The sequence below is a fragment of the Falco cherrug genome, chromosome 11, assembly GCF_023634085.1.
Source record: "Falco cherrug isolate bFalChe1 chromosome 11, bFalChe1.pri, whole genome shotgun sequence".
NCBI classification, from domain to species: Eukaryota; Metazoa; Chordata; class Aves; order Falconiformes; family Falconidae; genus Falco; species Falco cherrug.
Window position 1 is genome coordinate 28,899,145 of NC_073707.1, and position 19,254 is coordinate 28,918,398.

At 41.5% G+C, this 19,254-nt stretch overlaps 1 protein-coding gene across 2 annotated transcripts in view; it reads left to right on the top strand.

The window, feature by feature from the left end:
- The window catches only part of MECOM (MDS1 and EVI1 complex locus), a 346,531-nt gene extending 333,917 nt beyond the window's left edge, over positions 1–12,614 (top strand). For both annotated transcript variants that reach the window (XM_055723809.1, XM_055723810.1), the window contains 7 exons: positions 1,485–1,651; positions 3,035–3,112; positions 4,852–5,021; positions 6,122–6,266; positions 9,033–9,269; positions 9,829–10,015; positions 10,948–12,614. In XM_055723809.1, the coding sequence (XP_055579784.1) occupies positions 1,485–1,651; positions 3,035–3,112; positions 4,852–5,021; positions 6,122–6,266; positions 9,033–9,269; positions 9,829–10,015; positions 10,948–11,082 (1,119 nt within the window). In that variant the 3' untranslated portion in view covers positions 11,083–12,614. The remainder of the gene's footprint in view (positions 1–1,484; positions 1,652–3,034; positions 3,113–4,851; positions 5,022–6,121; positions 6,267–9,032; positions 9,270–9,828; positions 10,016–10,947) is intronic.
- The last annotated feature ends 6,640 nt before the right edge of the window (positions 12,615–19,254 follow it).

Sequence of the window (19,254 nt, forward strand, 5' to 3'; positions counted from 1 at the left end):
GTATCTTGACTTCCCTCTGAGATTTTTTTTTTCTTTTTTTTGCACCGTGTTTGATGAAAGACATTTGGCAAATTGGCAGTGGTACCCTGTACATTGCAATTTGTACTCAGCATTAGGAATCTGAGCATGAAATGAGAGGGCAGGCTACAGGCTAAAGGGAAAAAAAAAACCCCAACCCAAAGCCAGAGCTAACCATGATGTGAACAGTCATTCCAGGAGGCAAACGTGCGATTCTGCTCATTAAAATAAAAATTTTAAAAAACAACAAATGATTAAAATAGAATTTTAAAATCCCAACAGTCAGATTAACCTCTTATGAATTTTGAAGAAAGGGCTGTAAAGGTGTTCTCAGCTGAGGAGCGTTCAGCATCTTGTCTTTCATAGAATTTCCTCCTTCGTTACAACTAAAGTATCGCACAGGGCTCATGCTGTGGTTTTTTTATGATGTGTAGGTGAGATCTTGGGTTTCTTTTCTTTAATTTGTTTGTGACGTTATGAAGAGGCAGATGGTTTCTCTCACCTATCAGTAGGCTTAGCATCAGTCTTGAACTCTCCAAGTGACAAAGTTTGAGATTTTGGAGCAGTTTTCATGGTCGGTTCCAGACACCTTAAAGGAAATCATTCTCCAGGAATTATTTAATCCCCAATCCCTAAAAATTACAGTCAGCTAACCAAGAGTGGAGGCATCCCAAAGTACATAGAGTTTACAAGCAACTAAAAGTGGAGCAGGAATATTAGGAGGTTGTAGAAAAATAAGAGGCATCTAAGAGGTAATGTAAACACATGGCACCAAACCCATTAAAGCTTCATTTCTTATGGCTTTATCTCATGGTCTTTAACTGTGAAGGGCAAGAAGACTGGGCTGAATGGTTGGATGTGGCTGGGGCACTGACGGAGCCTTTCTGGATCTGGCTTGTTGCAGCCCTTGGTTGAGCTAGCGTTAGTAAGGTTTCTTCTGCAATATTTGTTCTCTGCAAGTCCTTTAACAAAACCCTGACTGGGCAAATTAAGTTATTTTTGGAATCTATTTTTTCTGTTGATTTGGTCAAAAATGGCCAATGGTTTCAGTAGAGGGCATGACTAGACTAAACTCATAAGCACACAGCCACAGAGCACGACTGCATAAACTGGAATTTTATAGAAGCTGAGGCTTAAAAATAAGAAGAAATTAACACTGACTGATTTCGATGTTGTGTGGAAGCAGCTTTCCATTACAGCGATTAGGGCAGGAGTTCTGCTGTATGCTAGCCTTGCAGAGAAACCCCACTGTAGTGGTTATGGGCGTTACTCGAAGTGGGACAACATCGTGGCCACCACCTTGCCTGACGTGCCCCATCATTTTTGAGACTGCAAGTGTAGATTTGCCCTCCCCCCACCTTTTTTTCTCTTGGCAGTGTCTGTTCTTTGTGTTTTGGCTTTCCAGTGAGGGCAGAAAGCCACAGCAGCATTCACTGTGACGGGTTCTGTGCTATCTTCTGTTGCAGATGTCAGCTATAGAAAACATGGCCGAAAAGCTGGAGAGCTTCAGTGCCCTGAAACCGGAGGCCAACGAGCTGATCCAGTCGGTGCCGTCCATGTTCAACTTCCGCGCGCCGCCGAGTGCCCTGCCCGAGACCCTGCTGCGCAAGGGCAAGGAGCGCTACACCTGCAGGTAGCCCCGCGGCCACGCTGCGCCGCCCTCCCAGGCCCCCAGAGCCCACCCTGCATGGGCAGCTGATGGGGACTGCAGCAGGTCTTTCAGGGCTGTGTGTGCCCAAAAAAGCATAGAAAGCCTTTTGCTTTGGGGTTCTTATTTATTAAATTACTGGTATTAGGAAACAGAGAGGTTGCCCTGTATCATGCCGGTTTGATAAATGAGGTGGAAACTATTATATAAACAATTATTTTTTCCAAATTTTCTCATCACTTTCATATGCACAAGTGTGCTTTCATTATTGATTTTTTTGATCATAAACTACAGACATGTTCTTTCTCGGGCTTCTGGTTTTAATATCCAAAGGGATCAGAGATAAAATTCATGACTTATTAGGACTTATGTATACAGACTTAAAAAAAAAAATACGATGAAGATAGTTATTGTACGTGCAACCAAAATGAATGGGAGCTTTGTCGAGGAGAGTAGAATTAGCTGTGTGGGTATTTTGAAGGCTTATACATCTCATTGTGAAAAAATAAATGGGATGTTAAAAGTGAAGGGATGCAATCTTCAAAGTCATCACGTGGAGCAGCCACCACCCTCATACACTTAAAGAGAGTGCCGTGTGAGCTCTGTCCCCATGCAAAAATGGGCTGAATGTCATTAATAGAGCTGGGATAATTATGAACTGAATATTAATATGTTACTTGAATGAAGAGGAAGGGCTGGCGATATTTTTTTTTTCCATTATTTTTCCTGTGACATATTATTGAGTTTAGAGAATGGTTTTTAAATTGCATTATTTAGGTCTCTATATCATCTCCAGAATGCGCAGGCGTTTGACACTGGCATATCAGTTTATCTGATCTTTTTGAAAACATGTCACCTTCTTTCAAGACATGTTGTTATAGAAACATACCTTGATGGATTAGGTCTTTGAGTCTTGTCTGCTCTGTTCCTATTCAATGCACAGAATGATGTCACGTTTGCTGACACGTAGAATTGGTTGAAAGGTTTGAAATTTGCTTACAGGGAGGCAGAAATCCGAGGCTTTAATAACAGATTCTCTTGATTCCAAATCTGAATGTGACTGTTAATCATGTAGTGAGCTTAGAAATTTAGGGTGATCTTTAAAACTGGTGTGTTTTCGTATCTCCCTTGCCTATGCACAAGAAAAGCTGGTCACTGCCAACAGTCCCAGTCCCTTTCTTGTGTGAGTGTGTGTGTCTCAGTCACTTACATTTAGTGAATGCTTTTATTGTAATGTTGTTGCACCAAAGCAATGCCAGTAGTACCATATGTTAACGATTCAATTTGGGCTATGCATCCAGGGCAGCTCGCATTGGGATGAAGCCATTGCAGGTTGCGTTGTCTTATTAAACCTTTTTTTTATCACAGATACTGTGGCAAGATTTTCCCGAGATCTGCAAACCTAACACGTCACCTGAGGACGCACACTGGAGAGCAGCCCTATAGGTACAGCAACCCCTTACCCCTGACTGTGGTGTGGTCAAGTGGGTAAATTGAGGGAATGAGTGTTCAGGTGCCTGGCTGGGCCAGCTCCAGTGCTCGCTCCTTCGCCTCGGTGACCCACCATTGCATTTTGGTCTCAAATGGGGCTTTTTGCATTCAATGCTGATAATTCAGCATTGGAGCTGCAGAGGTAGGGGAAGGTTTTGGTCCTAGTTAGTGAAGTTATTTTGATTTAGGCAGCTGCTCAGGCACTGTCTGCAAGTCCTGCCTTTGCCTGGAGGGTTAGCTGGCACTTCTGAAACCAGCAGGACGGAAGTGATTTTCAATAGGGCTCATGGTCATATTTTCCCTTGCAAAAATGTTATTTTGTAGGAGCTCTGTGGTGTTCTTTGCAGCCTGAAGTTGGGTGTTTTTTCAATCATCTGATTTTTGAAAGGTCCTGGTTGCAAAGGCATTACTGTATTTGTTTGTTTCCTGCCTAATCTGAATCCTTTCTAAGGTCTGCTTAACCAAAACCCATGTGGCTGTACTCTCTTGTTGATAAGAATATGTAGTGATATTGTGTCCAGGACAGTCACATGCAGAAATGTGTATAGAAGCTTCACCTTATTGAAAATGAAAGATTAATTTGAATCAACTGGAAAGAAGCCAGTTCATGTTCCAGTAAAACAAATGCACCAAACTTCTGCATTTTATGAGCTGTAAAGAGCAGAGTAAGCTCATTGTTTGTGAGGAAACAATATGTTTTTGGCCTCTAGTCTCTTTGGGAAATGAGATTCACATCTAATTTTATTGAAGGAAGGTCTTGATGCATGTTATACCCGTCCACTATATAAAAGCCACAAGCAATTAGTAGCATAATGGATGATTTCAGCACTAAAAAAATTTGACATCATTGACAAGCATAAGAGAAGCATGGGAGAAGTAAAAGATTGAAAAACTAAAGTGGTGAAGACTGTTGGCTAGTTGCCAGACAGAGAATTTGGAATAGTTATAGTATGACTTAGTAATGGCTTAAAGAGCAATACAGTAAAGGCTTTAGGGACTCCAAATCGCTACAGAGTATGAAAATTGATGCCTCTGGTACTGGAGTGATAGACTAAACTACTCACATTGGCACAGTATTAAAGGTTGGGACTGTTTATTGCTGGTTTTTGCAAGATAACCAAATTTCCTCTGGGATTAGCAATCGAGCAAGCTAATTCCTCAAGAAAAGATTTAATCACACAGTGTAATTTAGAATAGGAAAAGAAATAACCCTTTTTACCTTATTTGAGCATTAGAAGAGATCTGTTTCATGTTTTTTCCAAAAGTGTTTAATTGTATTATATTGGCAGCACATGAAACAATAGAGTTATTGCTCTACTGTTTTTAAACTTCCCAACTTTGCGTGCAACAGTTTTCAGAACATGGGAATCAATTACCCTACCTAGTTTGATGCCATTAACTCTGAAATATTATGATTATTCCTAAAGGCAGTATTTGAAATATAAAGCCCAATGTGAATTAAAGCTGAAAAACCCACCGCAGAAGTGACGTCTCCATTCCAAGAGCAGAGTTCTCCAGTTATTCAGCCAAAACTTGTCTTTACTTCAGGGAGGGTTTTGCCTGAATAGAGACTGAGGAACTGCAGTTGGGTACTGAGGCTGAGCCCAGAAGGTGGTTCATGTCTCTTAGGACAAATCTTACATTTCCAGCTACTAACAAACCCTTTTCTACCCACTTGTTTTGATTTTTTTTAGATGCAAATACTGTGACAGATCCTTTAGCATATCTTCTAACCTGCAGAGACATGTCCGTAACATCCACAATAAAGAGAAGCCATTCAAGTGTCACTTGTGTGACAGGTGTTTTGGTCAACAAACCAATCTTGACAGACATCTAAAAAAGCACGAGAACGGGAACATGTCTGGTATGTATGCCTTTTCCTTCCCCGGCATGCCCTGCGTACCACCAGCGCTCATAAACAGAGGCTGCATGCTCGCTTTCAGTGTACTGAGTGTCAGTAGGCACACGTTGTTCTGCGCCATCTGCTCCAATGAGTGGTTTTTTGGAAAATATGTAAGTGCATAAGCTCTGCTGACATTTAAAGTGCTTTGAAAATCCCAGCATAAACTCTACCCTTGCATAACTTAATACGACTGGATGATGCCTTTTCTTTTGGTTTTAATTAAGCCAACCATAGCATTTTGAGAACAGACTGGGAAAGTTGGTTTAATCCCATCTCCGCAATCACTCGGCTTTCAATAGGAGTCCTAGATTTAGAATCTCAGGGGGCACTCTAAAAGATTTTCCTGGCACCTTCTGAAATATTCTCACTGTCAGGAGCTGAAAAGCTCATGCTATTATGGAGGTAATGATGTCTCCCAAGCCCAGAGCAAATCGGTCACTGCACAGCAGCAGCAAAGGCAGTGGCAGGTAGTGGATATCACTGGTCTGGTTTAGGTATCTGCAGGGTTTAATGAAAACCCTGTCTGCAGACTTTGATCTAAGTTTCGCTCCTCTGGAAATAACCAGGTACCTGCAGAGAATGCTGAGCTGCCTTTTCCCCGATGCTCAGAGATGTCTGTGCCTGGTCTCAGGGCTAATGCACCTGGGTGATTATGGCAATGGCTGCTCCGTATTTTAAGCATGTTTGCATAATTAGTAGCTAAAATGAAGTTCCATTTGCTTAGTTCAGCCATTGGTCTAACACAGTTATTGACTGACACTCTTGGAGCTACAAGGGAACAGGAGGGAGATGTTGGAATAGATACTTGGCAAAAGCAATAACAAACCATGGAAATGGCACCCAGCATGCAAGGAGTTGTTTTGGCTGGAAACCACTTTTGCTTCATGGATACTGCTACTTCCCTTCTAGTTACTGGTTTTCTGGCCAAAAGCTGATTGATCACTATGACTTTTTCTGGCTCTCACCCATTTTAACCAGTGTTGCAATTTCAATTTGATTTAAATGGTTAAATATAAAAAATGTGAAGGAGCAACAACAGAAGTCCTCTGTTTTGCTTTAAGGTACTGCAACGTCTTCACCTCACTCAGAACTGGAAAGCACAGGGGCAATCCTAGACGACAAGGAAGACTCTTACTTCACAGAAATTAGGAATTTTATTGGAAACAGCAACCACAACAATCAGTCCCCCCGAAACTCAGAGGAGAGGTGAGTTGCATCTGATCTGCATTCAAAAGGGGCCCCTCTTCCTTTTCCAGGTTTGCTAGCTTATTAAACCGGATTTTTCACTTTTGATGATGTCTGGAGCCAGAGTTATTTTAGCCATCTGGTTGCTTCAGTGTTGGTGTCTTATGAAAAGAAACGTATTGATTGTGCAGGAGCATATTCCCAGTGGCAAGTTCTGGCCAGAAGGTTCCATCCATGAACACATTTCTCTGTGTATCAGGAGCTCTCAGTTTCACGTTCCCATTGTTAATTTAAGTCTGTTGCAAAATTCCCTCCTTTTACGTTCACGGCAGAACAGGTGAATTCTATATCCTGTGGCTAAATGTAGAGAACCTTACCATTTAAATGCAATCTAAATGTGTAATTAATAGACTAAGCTAAATTCTTGGATCAAATGAAAGATTATAACTGAAAGGCCTTTCCCGTAAGTAACTCAATCCCAAGAAAAATGCTGACTAGCAAAAAGCTGGTGAGGTTGTGGGTAGGCATTGGTAGTCCACAGTGTTCTAGCATGTGAGAGACTTTTTCCTTTTATTATTTATGAAGTATGTGGGTGTTTCAGTTCTTCTGAACTAACAGAAGAGAGACCACTTCTAAATATTTTCAGCTAGTAAAAATACAGCTAAACAGAAAAGGCTGTAGCATGGATACGCACATCAGCTATATGTATTTCTTTGAGACTGGTGTTGCAGTATGCATTATGTGCACTTTGGAACGGGCGTTACATTATCAGCATCAAAAATTTCTTACTGTCGGTGAACAAACTTCACTGTATTCTCAATTTCTAGATGCCTTTGTGAAGGGAAAAAAATGGTGGACATAACACAATTTCCATGAAAGTATTGGATTAAGTGATTACATGCATATTCAAATTTCATTCCATCTTGATTGGCAATGAGGGCTTGGGATTTTTTCCTTGCACATCTGGTCTCAACATGTCCTCCGACAGGAAGTCAGCAAAGTGGAAAGGTTGCTGGGTTGTGCAGTGTTTCCTTTCTAAATTTGGCACTTCAGACTGCTCTTGACGGATATTTTATCCCTGGCAAATTGCTGCATTTGAAAGCATAATTAGAGAATCTGTTTTCTTAATCACATGGCTTTTGTTACTTTGGTTGTAGTCCATCTCCCTTTCATTTCTAGCAGCCTCAATTGAGCATAATAAGCAAGTTGGCAGCCCAAACTATGCTCAACATTTTCTTATTTCTGCCTAGTTAAATAAAAGATGATAGAGATATTGCTCTGATTATCTTAGAGGGGGGTGGCTGCTTCAGCTCTCCCGACTCTGCACAGCCTCAGATTTTTTGATACTTTGATATAAACAGACCATTTCCTAGCCTTTTTTTTTTTTTAAATGCAATACCAAGCTCATGAAAATTAGCTGGAATTTGCTCAGAAAATAGATGAAACTGTATTATGTGTAAGAAAACGGTGCTGTTGTATAAGAAACCATCTTTCACTTGTGTATGCTCCATAAGAAATACATCTTTTATAACATACATCTGTTACAACAGCAAGTCAGACATTAAATACGAAATATGCTGCTAGGGCTCATCCTTATCTTGCTCAAACTTTTGGTATATTCCATATTGTCCTGCACAGTTTGAAGCACACAAAGTCTAAAGCAAACTGCGGGCATACAATAAAGTTTCCATTTTTGTAACTGTATTCCTGGAAGAGTAAGGACCTTTTGCACAATGAGAACAATAGATGAATCAAGGCCTCCATGATACATAACGTGGCAGAGCAGATACACTGGTAGCGCAAATTTCACGTGGCTCCGAGTACAGCCCTTCTGCACCACTAGTCCCTCTGGCCATGCATTGGTGGATGTGGCAGTGGTGCTGAATTTCTTTAGCTCTCATTTAACGCAGCAGGATGCGGTGCAACTGTGGATGCTCAGGATCCTACAGGGCTGAGGCCATTAGCAAATGGGCCCCTACTTCAGCGTGGGTATTATGTCCTTGATAAAATCCCCTAGGAAGTACTTAAGAGAAGTCATTGTCTGAAAGCAAAGGACAACGTAAGAATAGTGGGTAGACCAAATGGTTTTCCATGTGCGTATTGCTATAATTACTCATTTAATAAGAATAAATGCACTTAAAATGCTATACGACCTTTCTTTTCATTACTTCTTACCCTTCAAATCAGTTGATAATGTAGTTCAGTGTGGTGGCAATATTGCACACCACTCTTCAGATCTTCAGCTGAAGTCCTTTAGGTTCCCATGTATGTAATCCATACGTTCAGTGAAGTAGTATGCTTCCAAATGGGTGGTAGTGTACCAAATTAATTATGCATGTAATTTTGACTTTAAAACTCTGCATGGAGTATTGGATGTCATTTTTGAAAATGCCGGATCTGATTTTCAGAGTTTCTTGGCCCCTAAAGCTTTTGTTAAAAGGCAATGAGTTGTTTTGCCCAGAGTACATATATGATTGGAAACATGAGATGAAATAATGCGTGAGAAAATTTGGAATGGATATCTGAACATATCTCTGCTTGAACAGTAGTTTTTAGCAGAGTAACAGGAAAATCCCATGCTGATGGTACTGTAACATTCAACTGATTTTTGAGTGAAATTTTCTCCAGTACTGCCTAAATGTCTGAAGATAAACAAGATATGAAATACATAAATAATTTTGTTCTGCTGGCACAGATCTTTTCCAGATCTGCCTCCGACGATCTGCTGGTAAGGAGCTTTTGTAACTGATTTGTGATTATTGTCTGGGTTTGTTTTGGTACTTTCAGAATGAATGGCAGCCACTTTAAGGATGAAAAAGCCATGGTAGCCAGCCAGAACTCAGATTTGCTGGATGACGAGGAGGCAGAAGATGAAGTCATGATGGACGAAGAAGATGAAGAGAGTGAAATTGCAGGGAAAACAGTCAAAGAGCCTGTTACAAGTGACATGCATGAGGGGACTCCAGAGGAGGATTACGAGGAAACGAGTACTTTGGACATGAACTGCAAAGCTTCCCCTGGCAGGTTGGTTCCTTCCGAGTATTGGTGTGCCCAATATGCGGAATAAAAACAATACACCATACAAGAGTGCCAGCACCAAACTGTGTGCCGTGGGAACCAGTCCGAAGTAGCCAGCTTCCCAGTTACGATAGCAACGTGCGTCTGTGTTTGGGTCAATACCAGCCCTGTTTTCAGTCTCTTCATGCAATCTGTAGCCCTTAAGAGGAAAAATAACTGTGCTCGGGGAGCTATTGTCAGGTTGTGGGTGAGACAGGAAACATTCATGGGAGAGACGTTATCTGCTCTATAAACTGACCTGCATCTCCCATAATGGTCTTGTGAAAGGCTGTGGAGACAACAGGAGAGAGGTGACCTCTCCCTCCCCTTCTCCTGCTGCCCACCCTCTCCTCTTTACAAAAGAAAGGAGAATTTCTTTTATTTCAGGGTCAGAATTCCACAGGGCAATGTGGTTTATGAACTTGAAAAAGGGGAGAAATAGCTCAAATGTGTAAATCTGAGGAGGACGAGGGAAGGTGGAGAGGATTGTTTAGCTGACATTAAAACCTCTGTGGTGTTTTTGTAGGTATAAAGAGGAGGAGTATAATAAGACTGGACTTTCGGCTTTGGACCACATAAGGCACTTCACAGATAGCCTCAAAATGAGGAAAATGGAAGAAAATCAATATAGTGAAGCTGAATTGGCAGCTTTCAATACTTCCCAGCTGCCAGAGGACCTAAAACAGCCGTTGTACAGGAAATCCAAATCCCAGGTAAAGCTTAACTCAGTAAAAATGTTATTGTCGCCAAATACCTGAAGGATTAAACTGTTAGTATGTGGCAGGCAAGGCCGTTTCAGCTTTGTCAAACAGGGCTGTGCTCCACGTCCGCAGACCTCAGCCTGCCCCGACCTCTCCCTGCACCTGGGAGATGTGGTGGGTGCTCTGGTCCCTGATAGTGGAGGATTTTCTTACCTTTTTTTTTGTTCCCATCTGCCACCTGCAGAGATGCCACGTTAAGAGATAGTCCTACTCCGCCTTCAGACAGCTGGCATGGTCACACTGATGCCAGGGAGTTTAGCTGCAGCCTTGCAGGGGTATGACTCGATCATCTGGCTGGCTTGGCTTTTTGGTATTTTTTTTTTTAATAGTCTGTTGGATGTTACTGCCTCTAGGTCCTCAACATTTTTTTCAAACAGCAATAACTAGAGTGATATCTTAGTGCTATTTCTTGATTTTTTTTAAAACGTTAATTAGAATGGGTCTTTTTAGCCCCTTTAAAAGATTCCAGTTTTTAAAACTGCAGAGAATGCCTGTAGAAAAAGGTCAGCAAAGGAGACTTTTATCTGGTGAAATACAGGACCAGCCAAGGGATAATGTGATTCCTCAGGCTCTTGAAATCTGCCTCCTGTGCCAAGAATCTGAAGGCAGAGGAGACTCTGGGACCTTGTCTACTATCAAAGGTTTCTCAGAGCTTTGTGAAGCCAGATGAAAGCAGAAATTATTATTACTATTAGTGAGTCAAAAGTGTCAGTGGAAATGTTGACAGTGGTTCTACCTAATGTGTTTTATTTTTTTAAAAAATAAGTTGAGAATAGCAGTCGTAGCCTAAATGATGCCCTAACTGTGTAGAGGTGGCACGGGTCCAAGCTCAGATCCATGCCGCAGGATCCTGACCTCTTTGTCCTTCTTCTTTCCTTGTCCAGGCGTATGCGATGATGCTTTCTCTCTCAGACAAGGACTCCCTTCATTCTGCATCCCACAATTCTCCCAATATGTGGCACAGTATGGCGAGAGCTGCTGCAGAATCCAGTGCCATTCAATCCATCAGTCACGTATGACATTGTGAAGTCTTACCAAGAATGGGACCAAGTCCAAACCAGTAGCATGGCTCTTTCATATATGACTATTTAAAAGACTGCTGAGCAGAATGCCTTATAAATCTGCAGGGTCACTCATTTAAAGTCTGGTGACCTTAAACTGAATAATTTTAAAAAGAAAGAAACTATTTATTCTCAATATTTTGTTTTGCACAGCAAAGGCAGCTGCTGACTTCTGGAGGATCAATGCGACTTAAAAAAAAAAAAAAATGTTTCAGTGGATTATGTAAACTGGGGCCGGGAAAAAGTGTCTTCCAGTTCACCCGGCTTTGAGGGGCAGGGGCAAAAGGGTTAAGACTGCATTGATACACACATGGGCACTCCTTTAAAGTAGGAACTGAATTGATTTTCTTTTTGTATAAGATAGTTTGACACAGGATTGGGAACAGTTGCTTTTATGTACAAATCTCTTCATTAAAGCTTTATGCATTTTAGCCCTTCAAAGAAAGAAAATAGTTCTATCAAATGCACACTATCCATCGTAAATGTAGAAAGAAGTAACAGGGAATATTTTGTTCGCTCCGTAATTCTTTTGCCTTCTCAACTGCATTGTTAAGAAAAAAGGAAAAACAAGGAAAAAAAAAAGGAAAGAAAAAAAAGAACTCTGAGAAACAATACATAAGAGGCTTGTGTATATTGTAAACTATGAATGTTCACTACTCCAAGAAGCTAAATCATCCAGATAATTCCGTGAAAACACCACGTTCATCGACAGCACCACTAGTTCAAATCATTGTAAGGAGATTTTAATTTTTGACAATCATGTCACTATTTTGTTGTATTGTTTCCTTTTCCCCCCTACCCTCTAATTTCTTCTTTGTGTTGTGTGTACCATGTATTTATTTGTTGGCAAACGATTGTTTGTTGATTAAAATAGCACTGTTCCTATAACAAACAGCACTGCTGCAGTCCCCCACTGCGTTACGATGTAAGGCACCCATGTACTTCAAAAAAAGTGAGGTGAACTGATCTGTGTATATGGGAGTGCAAAACAGTGTTTGAAATTTTCTTACATTCCTCTTTTATTTTATTTTTGCCTTTTAATGAACTAAATAACTAATAGATGCGACTTAGGTTTTGGTTTTTTTTTTGTAATACAGTAAATTGATTCGATTGTATAAACAGTTATAATTTCTTCATGAAAGCATGATTCTTCTGATTAAAAAACTGTACCCAATATTTTATGCTGGTTGTCTGCGAGCTTGTGTGATGTTATGTTCATGTTAATCCTATTTGTAAGATGAAGTGTTCCAAATTTATGTTTTTAAAAAAAATAAATAACGGAAGGTATTCAGTTATTTTTGGGGTTTTTTTGGCCTTTAGTGAGGGACCAGATTTATTTTTCCTTTTGTTTATAATCTCATTTTGAAATAATCGGCAAGTTGAGGTACTTTCTTTAAATGCTTTGTACAATGTAACTGTTACGCATTTCAGTACATTACTATGGGAGGATCAACTTAAAAAAATAATAAAGGACTACAAAACTGAAGGGATCTTTTTCCTTCTTGTCTTATTTTATGTCTGGGTCAGTGCAAAAATGGCATATTTTGTCTGCATTCTGGGGAGCAAAGACACTGTGGAATCAGGGGGATAAGGGTAACCAGAAGGTGGGGCATTGCAAAGCGTCTTGGGCTTGGTCATGCAACTATGACCCAAACCAGAGTCTTTCCATAGACCATTGGAGGGTTTTAGATCAGTCCTTTTAGCTTCAAAACACTACCTTAAAAAAGAGAAATATTTAAGTCATTTTACAGGAGGGATTGGTGTAAGTTCACCTTTAAAAGCTGTTGTAGAGCCTTGAGCTAGGGCTGGTGATGCACCTGCCTGCTGCTCATGGGGATGACGTCAGCTTGGCTGGCTAACAGCAAAATGTTGACTCACCAGAATGATAAAAATCCAAAGCTGAGAAGCTAAATGGGCTTTTAACTGCATGGAATTAACCCTTTCGGGTCTAAAAGAAAGAAAAAAAAAAAGAAATTAGGTCCATTTAGGCAAAAGTACCTCCAAAGATGGAGGCCTTGTCTGCAGGCCAAGGCAGAAGGGTGCTCCTCCCTCAGCCCATTTCAGTACACGAAGGCCTCTCATAGCCGACCAGGTCCTTAAATTACATTTCAGAATAAGCTCTATATGTCATTCCTGTCTTCAGCCTTGGTTTGACTTGTTCAATAACCATCATGTAGCAACAGGGGCACCGACAGAGCTGGTGGCCAGCTGGGGCCTGCAGGCCAAGGGTTTCCATGCAGGAAGCCTAAGCTGCACCTGGAAACAAACCAAAATAATAACAAAAAAAAAAAGAAGCGCCTGTGTGCATGTTCTTGTACTCACCTCACTGGCCTGAGCTAATGGTCAGGTACCTGCAGATAATTGCATAAATAGGCTATTATTTTTAGTGCAGTTAAAGTCACCCTGAAACTTGGGTTCAGGTTTCTGCCAAATAAAGAGAACAAATAGATTAATCAAGTCAAGCTTTATCTGCAAACAACTTTCCAGATCGTTTTCCCCTTTAATGTGATGCAATGACAGTTCTTATCAGCTCTGCTCTCCGTTGCCCTAAATGAAAGGGGCTTGGGGGGGTGGAGAGAGGGTGGGACCGTTTCCCCTGGGTTGAACGTTCTGGGTTACAGTAGCACACTCCCATCATATAACTGTCAGCAAAAGTACTCCTCGAGCTGAGCCATAGGGTTAGTTTAACCTGTGCTTAACTAGGTCTATTGACCATCAGGGAGCGGCTGCCACCGCCTCATCAAATCCCTGGGCTGATGTTTCCATTGAGAGCCTTGAACTTTGTATTTTCATGTCAAAGTATCCCACCCAGCAGCACTTCCTACTGGGTGCGATGAGCAGAAGGGGTGAAATATCACAAGGGGGTCCTTCAACTCCGTGTAGATACCTTACCATGATCTTGATTTTCATTGCCTTTTCTTAGTGGCAGAGTTATTTACCCAGAGGAACAGCTGAAAAGCAAACCCGGATTTGATTTGCCATCTCATTTCCCAAACAAAGAAAGAAAACTGGATCATTTTATCTTTGTGTCATACTCTCTCTGATGGACCACACAGATGCACTTGTTCAGATGCAAATTGCTAAGTGAGGACCAATGTTTCTGGCTTACTGCTACAGTGATTTTTGTATATCTTTTAAAGAAAAAATAATATAAATCCTTTTCTAAAAAAACCCTTCTGCTTATTTCTGCATCATCCTACTGTTCACCCCCCTGTAGTAGTTTTGCGTAAGTCAACTAATCATTCCCATGTGATACAGCAGCCTTACTAGACGAAGGAGCTGCATATTACTGCCTCAGTTCCTATCTACAGAATCTGACAAAGCACCAGCATGACAAGATAATTAATCAATATTTCACCCTGGCCCAGATCTTCCATACCACTGCAGGTCCGAGTTGCTGTTCCCGTGTCAGCCCTGCTGTTTATCTGCGTTAATAGCCACATTTATGGAGTAATGGGAGGGGAAGTTATTATAAAAACATTTGTGATGCTGCTTTTGCTTAGCGATTCAGTTTGGCCCATTGCTCCATGCGTGTCTTGAACTTTAAAACTTTCTGTCAGGTCCCTCTTGCTCAGATGTACAGAGAATTGTTGCAAACTCCTGGATTGTTTTGCCACAGTCTGCTGCCTTCCAGCTATATTAAGTCTCATTTGTGGTTTTGCTGGTCAGTCATATAGTGGTACGGAAAAGCTAGTTCATTTTAAAGATGCTTCCAGTAATGATTTAAATGAAACAAATGCATCCAGCACCAAACAGAGAACCCTTTCTCCATCTCAAAACCCACATACCTTGCCAGGACTCCAGTTGTAAGGAAATCTTTTCTGCAGCTTGGCCAAAACCATCCTTGTTCCCATCCCATTGACCAGCTGTGTAGGTTTGTGCTAGAGGGAAAAGAAAAAAAATCAGCCAAATTTGCTGTTTTCTCACAATCTAGATTTTAATCAACTAGAGGCCTCAATGCCACATAGTGATTCAGGAACTTGGGGTACATCTTGCAAGAGTGAAGCCTTTTTCCCAAAACTGCTGCCTAAATTGTACTTGGGACCGGTTGCCCCCCTGGGTATGGCCATAAACCAGACTGAATGCAGAGCCCTTTGCTGCTGCGTGCTGGAAGCAGAGCCTTCCTTTTTTGATCCAGGAGTGTCTGTATTTTAATGGCAAGTGAAGCTATTTATATCTAGAAATCCATTCGGGGAAGTTCAGGGAACCTTTTATTATGAAAGGTGCCGTGGAAATATAAAAGTAGTCTCATATAATGTGCTGGGTCAGAGCTTTAGCAGTATCAGCTCCGGCTGTCTGAGTGGAGGGTCTGAAAGAAGGCACCTCCAGAAGGCAACCTCCTTTTTCCTGCTTTACTTTAATACTAATTAATTCCAGAAAGGCTAAAGAAATTTGATGAAATGCTACACTTCCAAGAAAAAGTTTTGCCCCAATGTCTTAAAACAGGCCTCCCAGCTTGGGAGGGTCTAGTGGGAGAAGAGGGTTAGTGATCATTTTGATGCTTAAATTATCAGTAATTAAGAAGTTGATTTTCTGGGATTGAGGAAAATTTTAAACAGCTGCTTCTTTCAGGCCTTTACTTCTCATTTTCATTAGCATGTGCTAAGGCAATCTGGAAAATATATTTAGATCTATATTATGCTATGTCAAGACCTCAGCATCTGTACCTTGGGGCAGATACATGTGAGATAGCCGAGGGTAGATGTGCCAGCATGCACATGTGGAAGTGTTCAATTTGTAATATGATTATAGCCCCAAAACAAAGCCCTCTTGATACCTGTGGCATATTTGTTTCATGGTAAGCACAGAAAATTCTCAAAAATCATGTCATGTTTTGCATCACCAGCCAACTCAAACTAGAGAAGTAGCGATTTAATTCCTGGGGAATCTCTTTCAACAGGCGCTTGTCAGGGCCAATTAAGGTCCAAGCAGCCTTGGCCTAATTGGGTTGAGGTATGCAGCAGCGTAACATGGTCATTTAGCAAAGCAGCCCTTTGTCCAGGCCAGTGCTCGCCCTCACGCTGGCCAGTGTCTCTTCCTGAGGGTGCCCGGTGAAGAAAGTCCTGCTAGACAATCGCCTGGAAAAAGTTAACAAGTGCAGTGAGAGTTTTTAGCAGCAGTGCATTAGACAGCCTGGTCATTCACTGCGTGACCTCCTGCATTAAAGTTACCATCATGGGAGGCAAAGGTGGGGAGCTGCATCCTCTGTCCACGTAATGCAAGCCCAGCACTAGCATCTTCCGAGGATGCTCTGTTGTCTCCTTTTCCTCTCCCAAAATAGTTTTTCCTTACATCTGAAGTGCTAATATACTAGAATAGAGAGAGAAAAAAAAAAAAAAAGGTATGTGAGCTGAGATGTGGAGATGAATTTAAGCGTTCAACCCCTCCTGAATTTCAGAGGGATTTGTGTCAAAAACCCCAGCAACAGACTCAGTTTCAGGTCATCCATGATCCAAATGAAAGCAAAACACTGAGGACAGGGACTAATAGTCTACACTCAAAACATTCTTACAGATGTTTTAATGATTTAGATCTTCCTAGTTATGGAACTGGATGCTTTACTGTACCCAGCTCTTCCATAGAATCATAAAATAGTTTGGATTGGAAGGGACCTTTGAAAGTCATTTAGTCCAACCCCTGCAATAAGCAGGGACATCTTCAACTAGATGAGGTTGCTCAGAGCCTCATCCAACCTGGCTTTGAATGTTTCCAGGGACAGGGCATCTATTACCCCTCTGGGCAACATGTGCCAGTGTTTCACCACCTTCATCTTAAAAAATTCCTTCCTTTTATCTAGTCTGGATCTACCTTCTTGAAGTTTAAAACCATTACTCCTTATCCTATCACAGCAGGTCCCACTAAAAAGCCTGTCCTCGTTCTCCTGTTACTGCTAGGGCTGTTGGGCACCCATCTGGTGTGTCTTCCCTTGAATTCAACTGTAGTCTGAACATGGCCAGGGAACTTTTCTAGCACTCAGCCTCTCCTGGCTCATGTCTTAAAGCAGGATAATGTTTGCCACCCTCAGACCAACGTGAAGTCCCTGCACACCGACACCAGCCTACGCTTTCTCAGGAGGGGACTCCCAGAGATGTGAAGTCCAGTCAGCTGCAATCACAACCGTGTAATAAAAAATTAGTTCAGAAGGATCCACAGACCCTCTGCTCTGTGTAACCACAAGCCACAAAACACGTTGCAATCCACTGTAACAAAGTAAAGACCTTTATTACATTTAGACTTGATTCCCTGGTACTCTTTTTGGAAGCGGTTCTGCTGTTTTTATTACTTAAGAGCTATTAAAACCTTAACCACTGCATGGAGCAACTCACTCCAGCTTTACACTCGTCCATAAAAACTTTGAATGAGAGATCAAGAACTACTTTTTGGACCTAACACCCCGTCAGCTGAGGAACGCCAGAATCAGGTCTGAATTTGTTCCTGTCCCGGCTGAGCGTACAGACCAGTCTGAGAGATGTTGAAGGGCAGGAGCAGGACTTGCAACTGGATTTTCCCCATGTTTTCCTTCACTGCTTGTAAAGGACAGAGGGGGGAAGCCACAGTGACCTGTCCTTCCCCCCTTGTGTCAGGCATTAGCCAAGCTCTGCACATGCTACCCTTTGTTAGCTTAGAAGGAGCAAAGTTGGAAGGAAAGTCACTGTGAAGAACTCAGGAAGCAGAAACAGGGACTGGGGTAAATCCCACCCCAAGAAAACAACAAAAATCTTAAACCAGCCTAAATTTGGCATGGTGCTGGGGGAGAAGAAGCACACATGGCTGATCAGCAGGATGGATGGCACAGTGGCATTTGACCAGCTCAATCACCCCTCCAAAAACCCCCTCTGAAGCATGAGTGCAAAACCAAAACAACCTGACATGGTGTAATGGAAATGGCTCTGGCCAAAAACTTCTATAAGGGAACTCCCTATGCCGCTCTTTACGTTGCCCAGATACTGGTGGTGTGTGTAATACAGAAGCTAGCTCAAAGCCTCTCTCTCTCTCTCTTTTTTTTTTTTTTTTTTTTTATTATAGAATCAAAAAATCTGGCTTTCTAAGCTCACCACTAGTTCCAAAACATAACTTCCTCCTTCTCCACTCTGCCACTGAATTTTTAATATTTCCTCTTTGGAAAATGTCAGGAGTCTCAGCAGGGTGTGGGCTTCTGCTCCAACACAGCTCTGCCGGGGGTAAGCGAGGCTGGGGTGTCTTAGGGCAGTACTTTGTCCTTGGAAAATATAGCCTAGCTACATTCCCCACAGAAAAACGAGGGGAAGAAAAAAAAAAAAAGGCATTTTTTCCAAAACCTGAGGAACAAGCCTCATAAATTATCCATTTATAATGTTTCATCGTTTCAGCTGAAACAATGATTCTGGTACATTTTCTTTTAAACTTTGTCTCCCAGTCCAAACGGCCACCTACTTTGTTGTCCAAATTTCTCGTGCAGTTCGAATCCTACAATGCGTAATCTCAGTAGGGTTATCAGTTATGTCATGCATTATACAGCCTCCAATCAGCGTAGTGGGAAACAACATTTTCATTTAATACCAGGAGAAACAGTGGAAGTCAGCGATTGATACCAACACAATGATGGGAAAAAGTGTCCAGAGGTGCTACTCACATAATCTCGCTTTACAACATCTTGAAAATTCAATAGAAAGGACTTTGCTAACAATACCAGAATGACATACCACTGATTATTGTTCCTAAAACTCTTAACAATAAGAAAGCTCTCTAAATATATCTCAACAAAAAACATATAACAGTTTGTTTCTTCTTCCCCCCCCCCCCCCCAAGCACATAATATTAGTCAACAATTGTTGTGTGGTGTGAGCCCGTTAGGGCTGCTGGCTGGTAATGTTCTGGGAAATGAGCTCTTGAAAGATCTTTTTTTCTTTTTTAAACATGCCTAACAATTGTATCTTAAAACAATCCTGGAAGCATTAGGTATCTACAAACTGCAAGGACCCACTCTAACTTATTTTCTTAAGACTGAAGAAAGAGCTACCTATCCTTGCATTTTATTCACTTGCTTGGAAATGCAGCTGTGAAAAGTAATTTTTAGCTTGGAGCAGAAAGGAGAAGTTTTTTAAGGACCAAGTGGTTTTTGTTAAGCCTCTGGTCTCTGCAGGCTTGGGT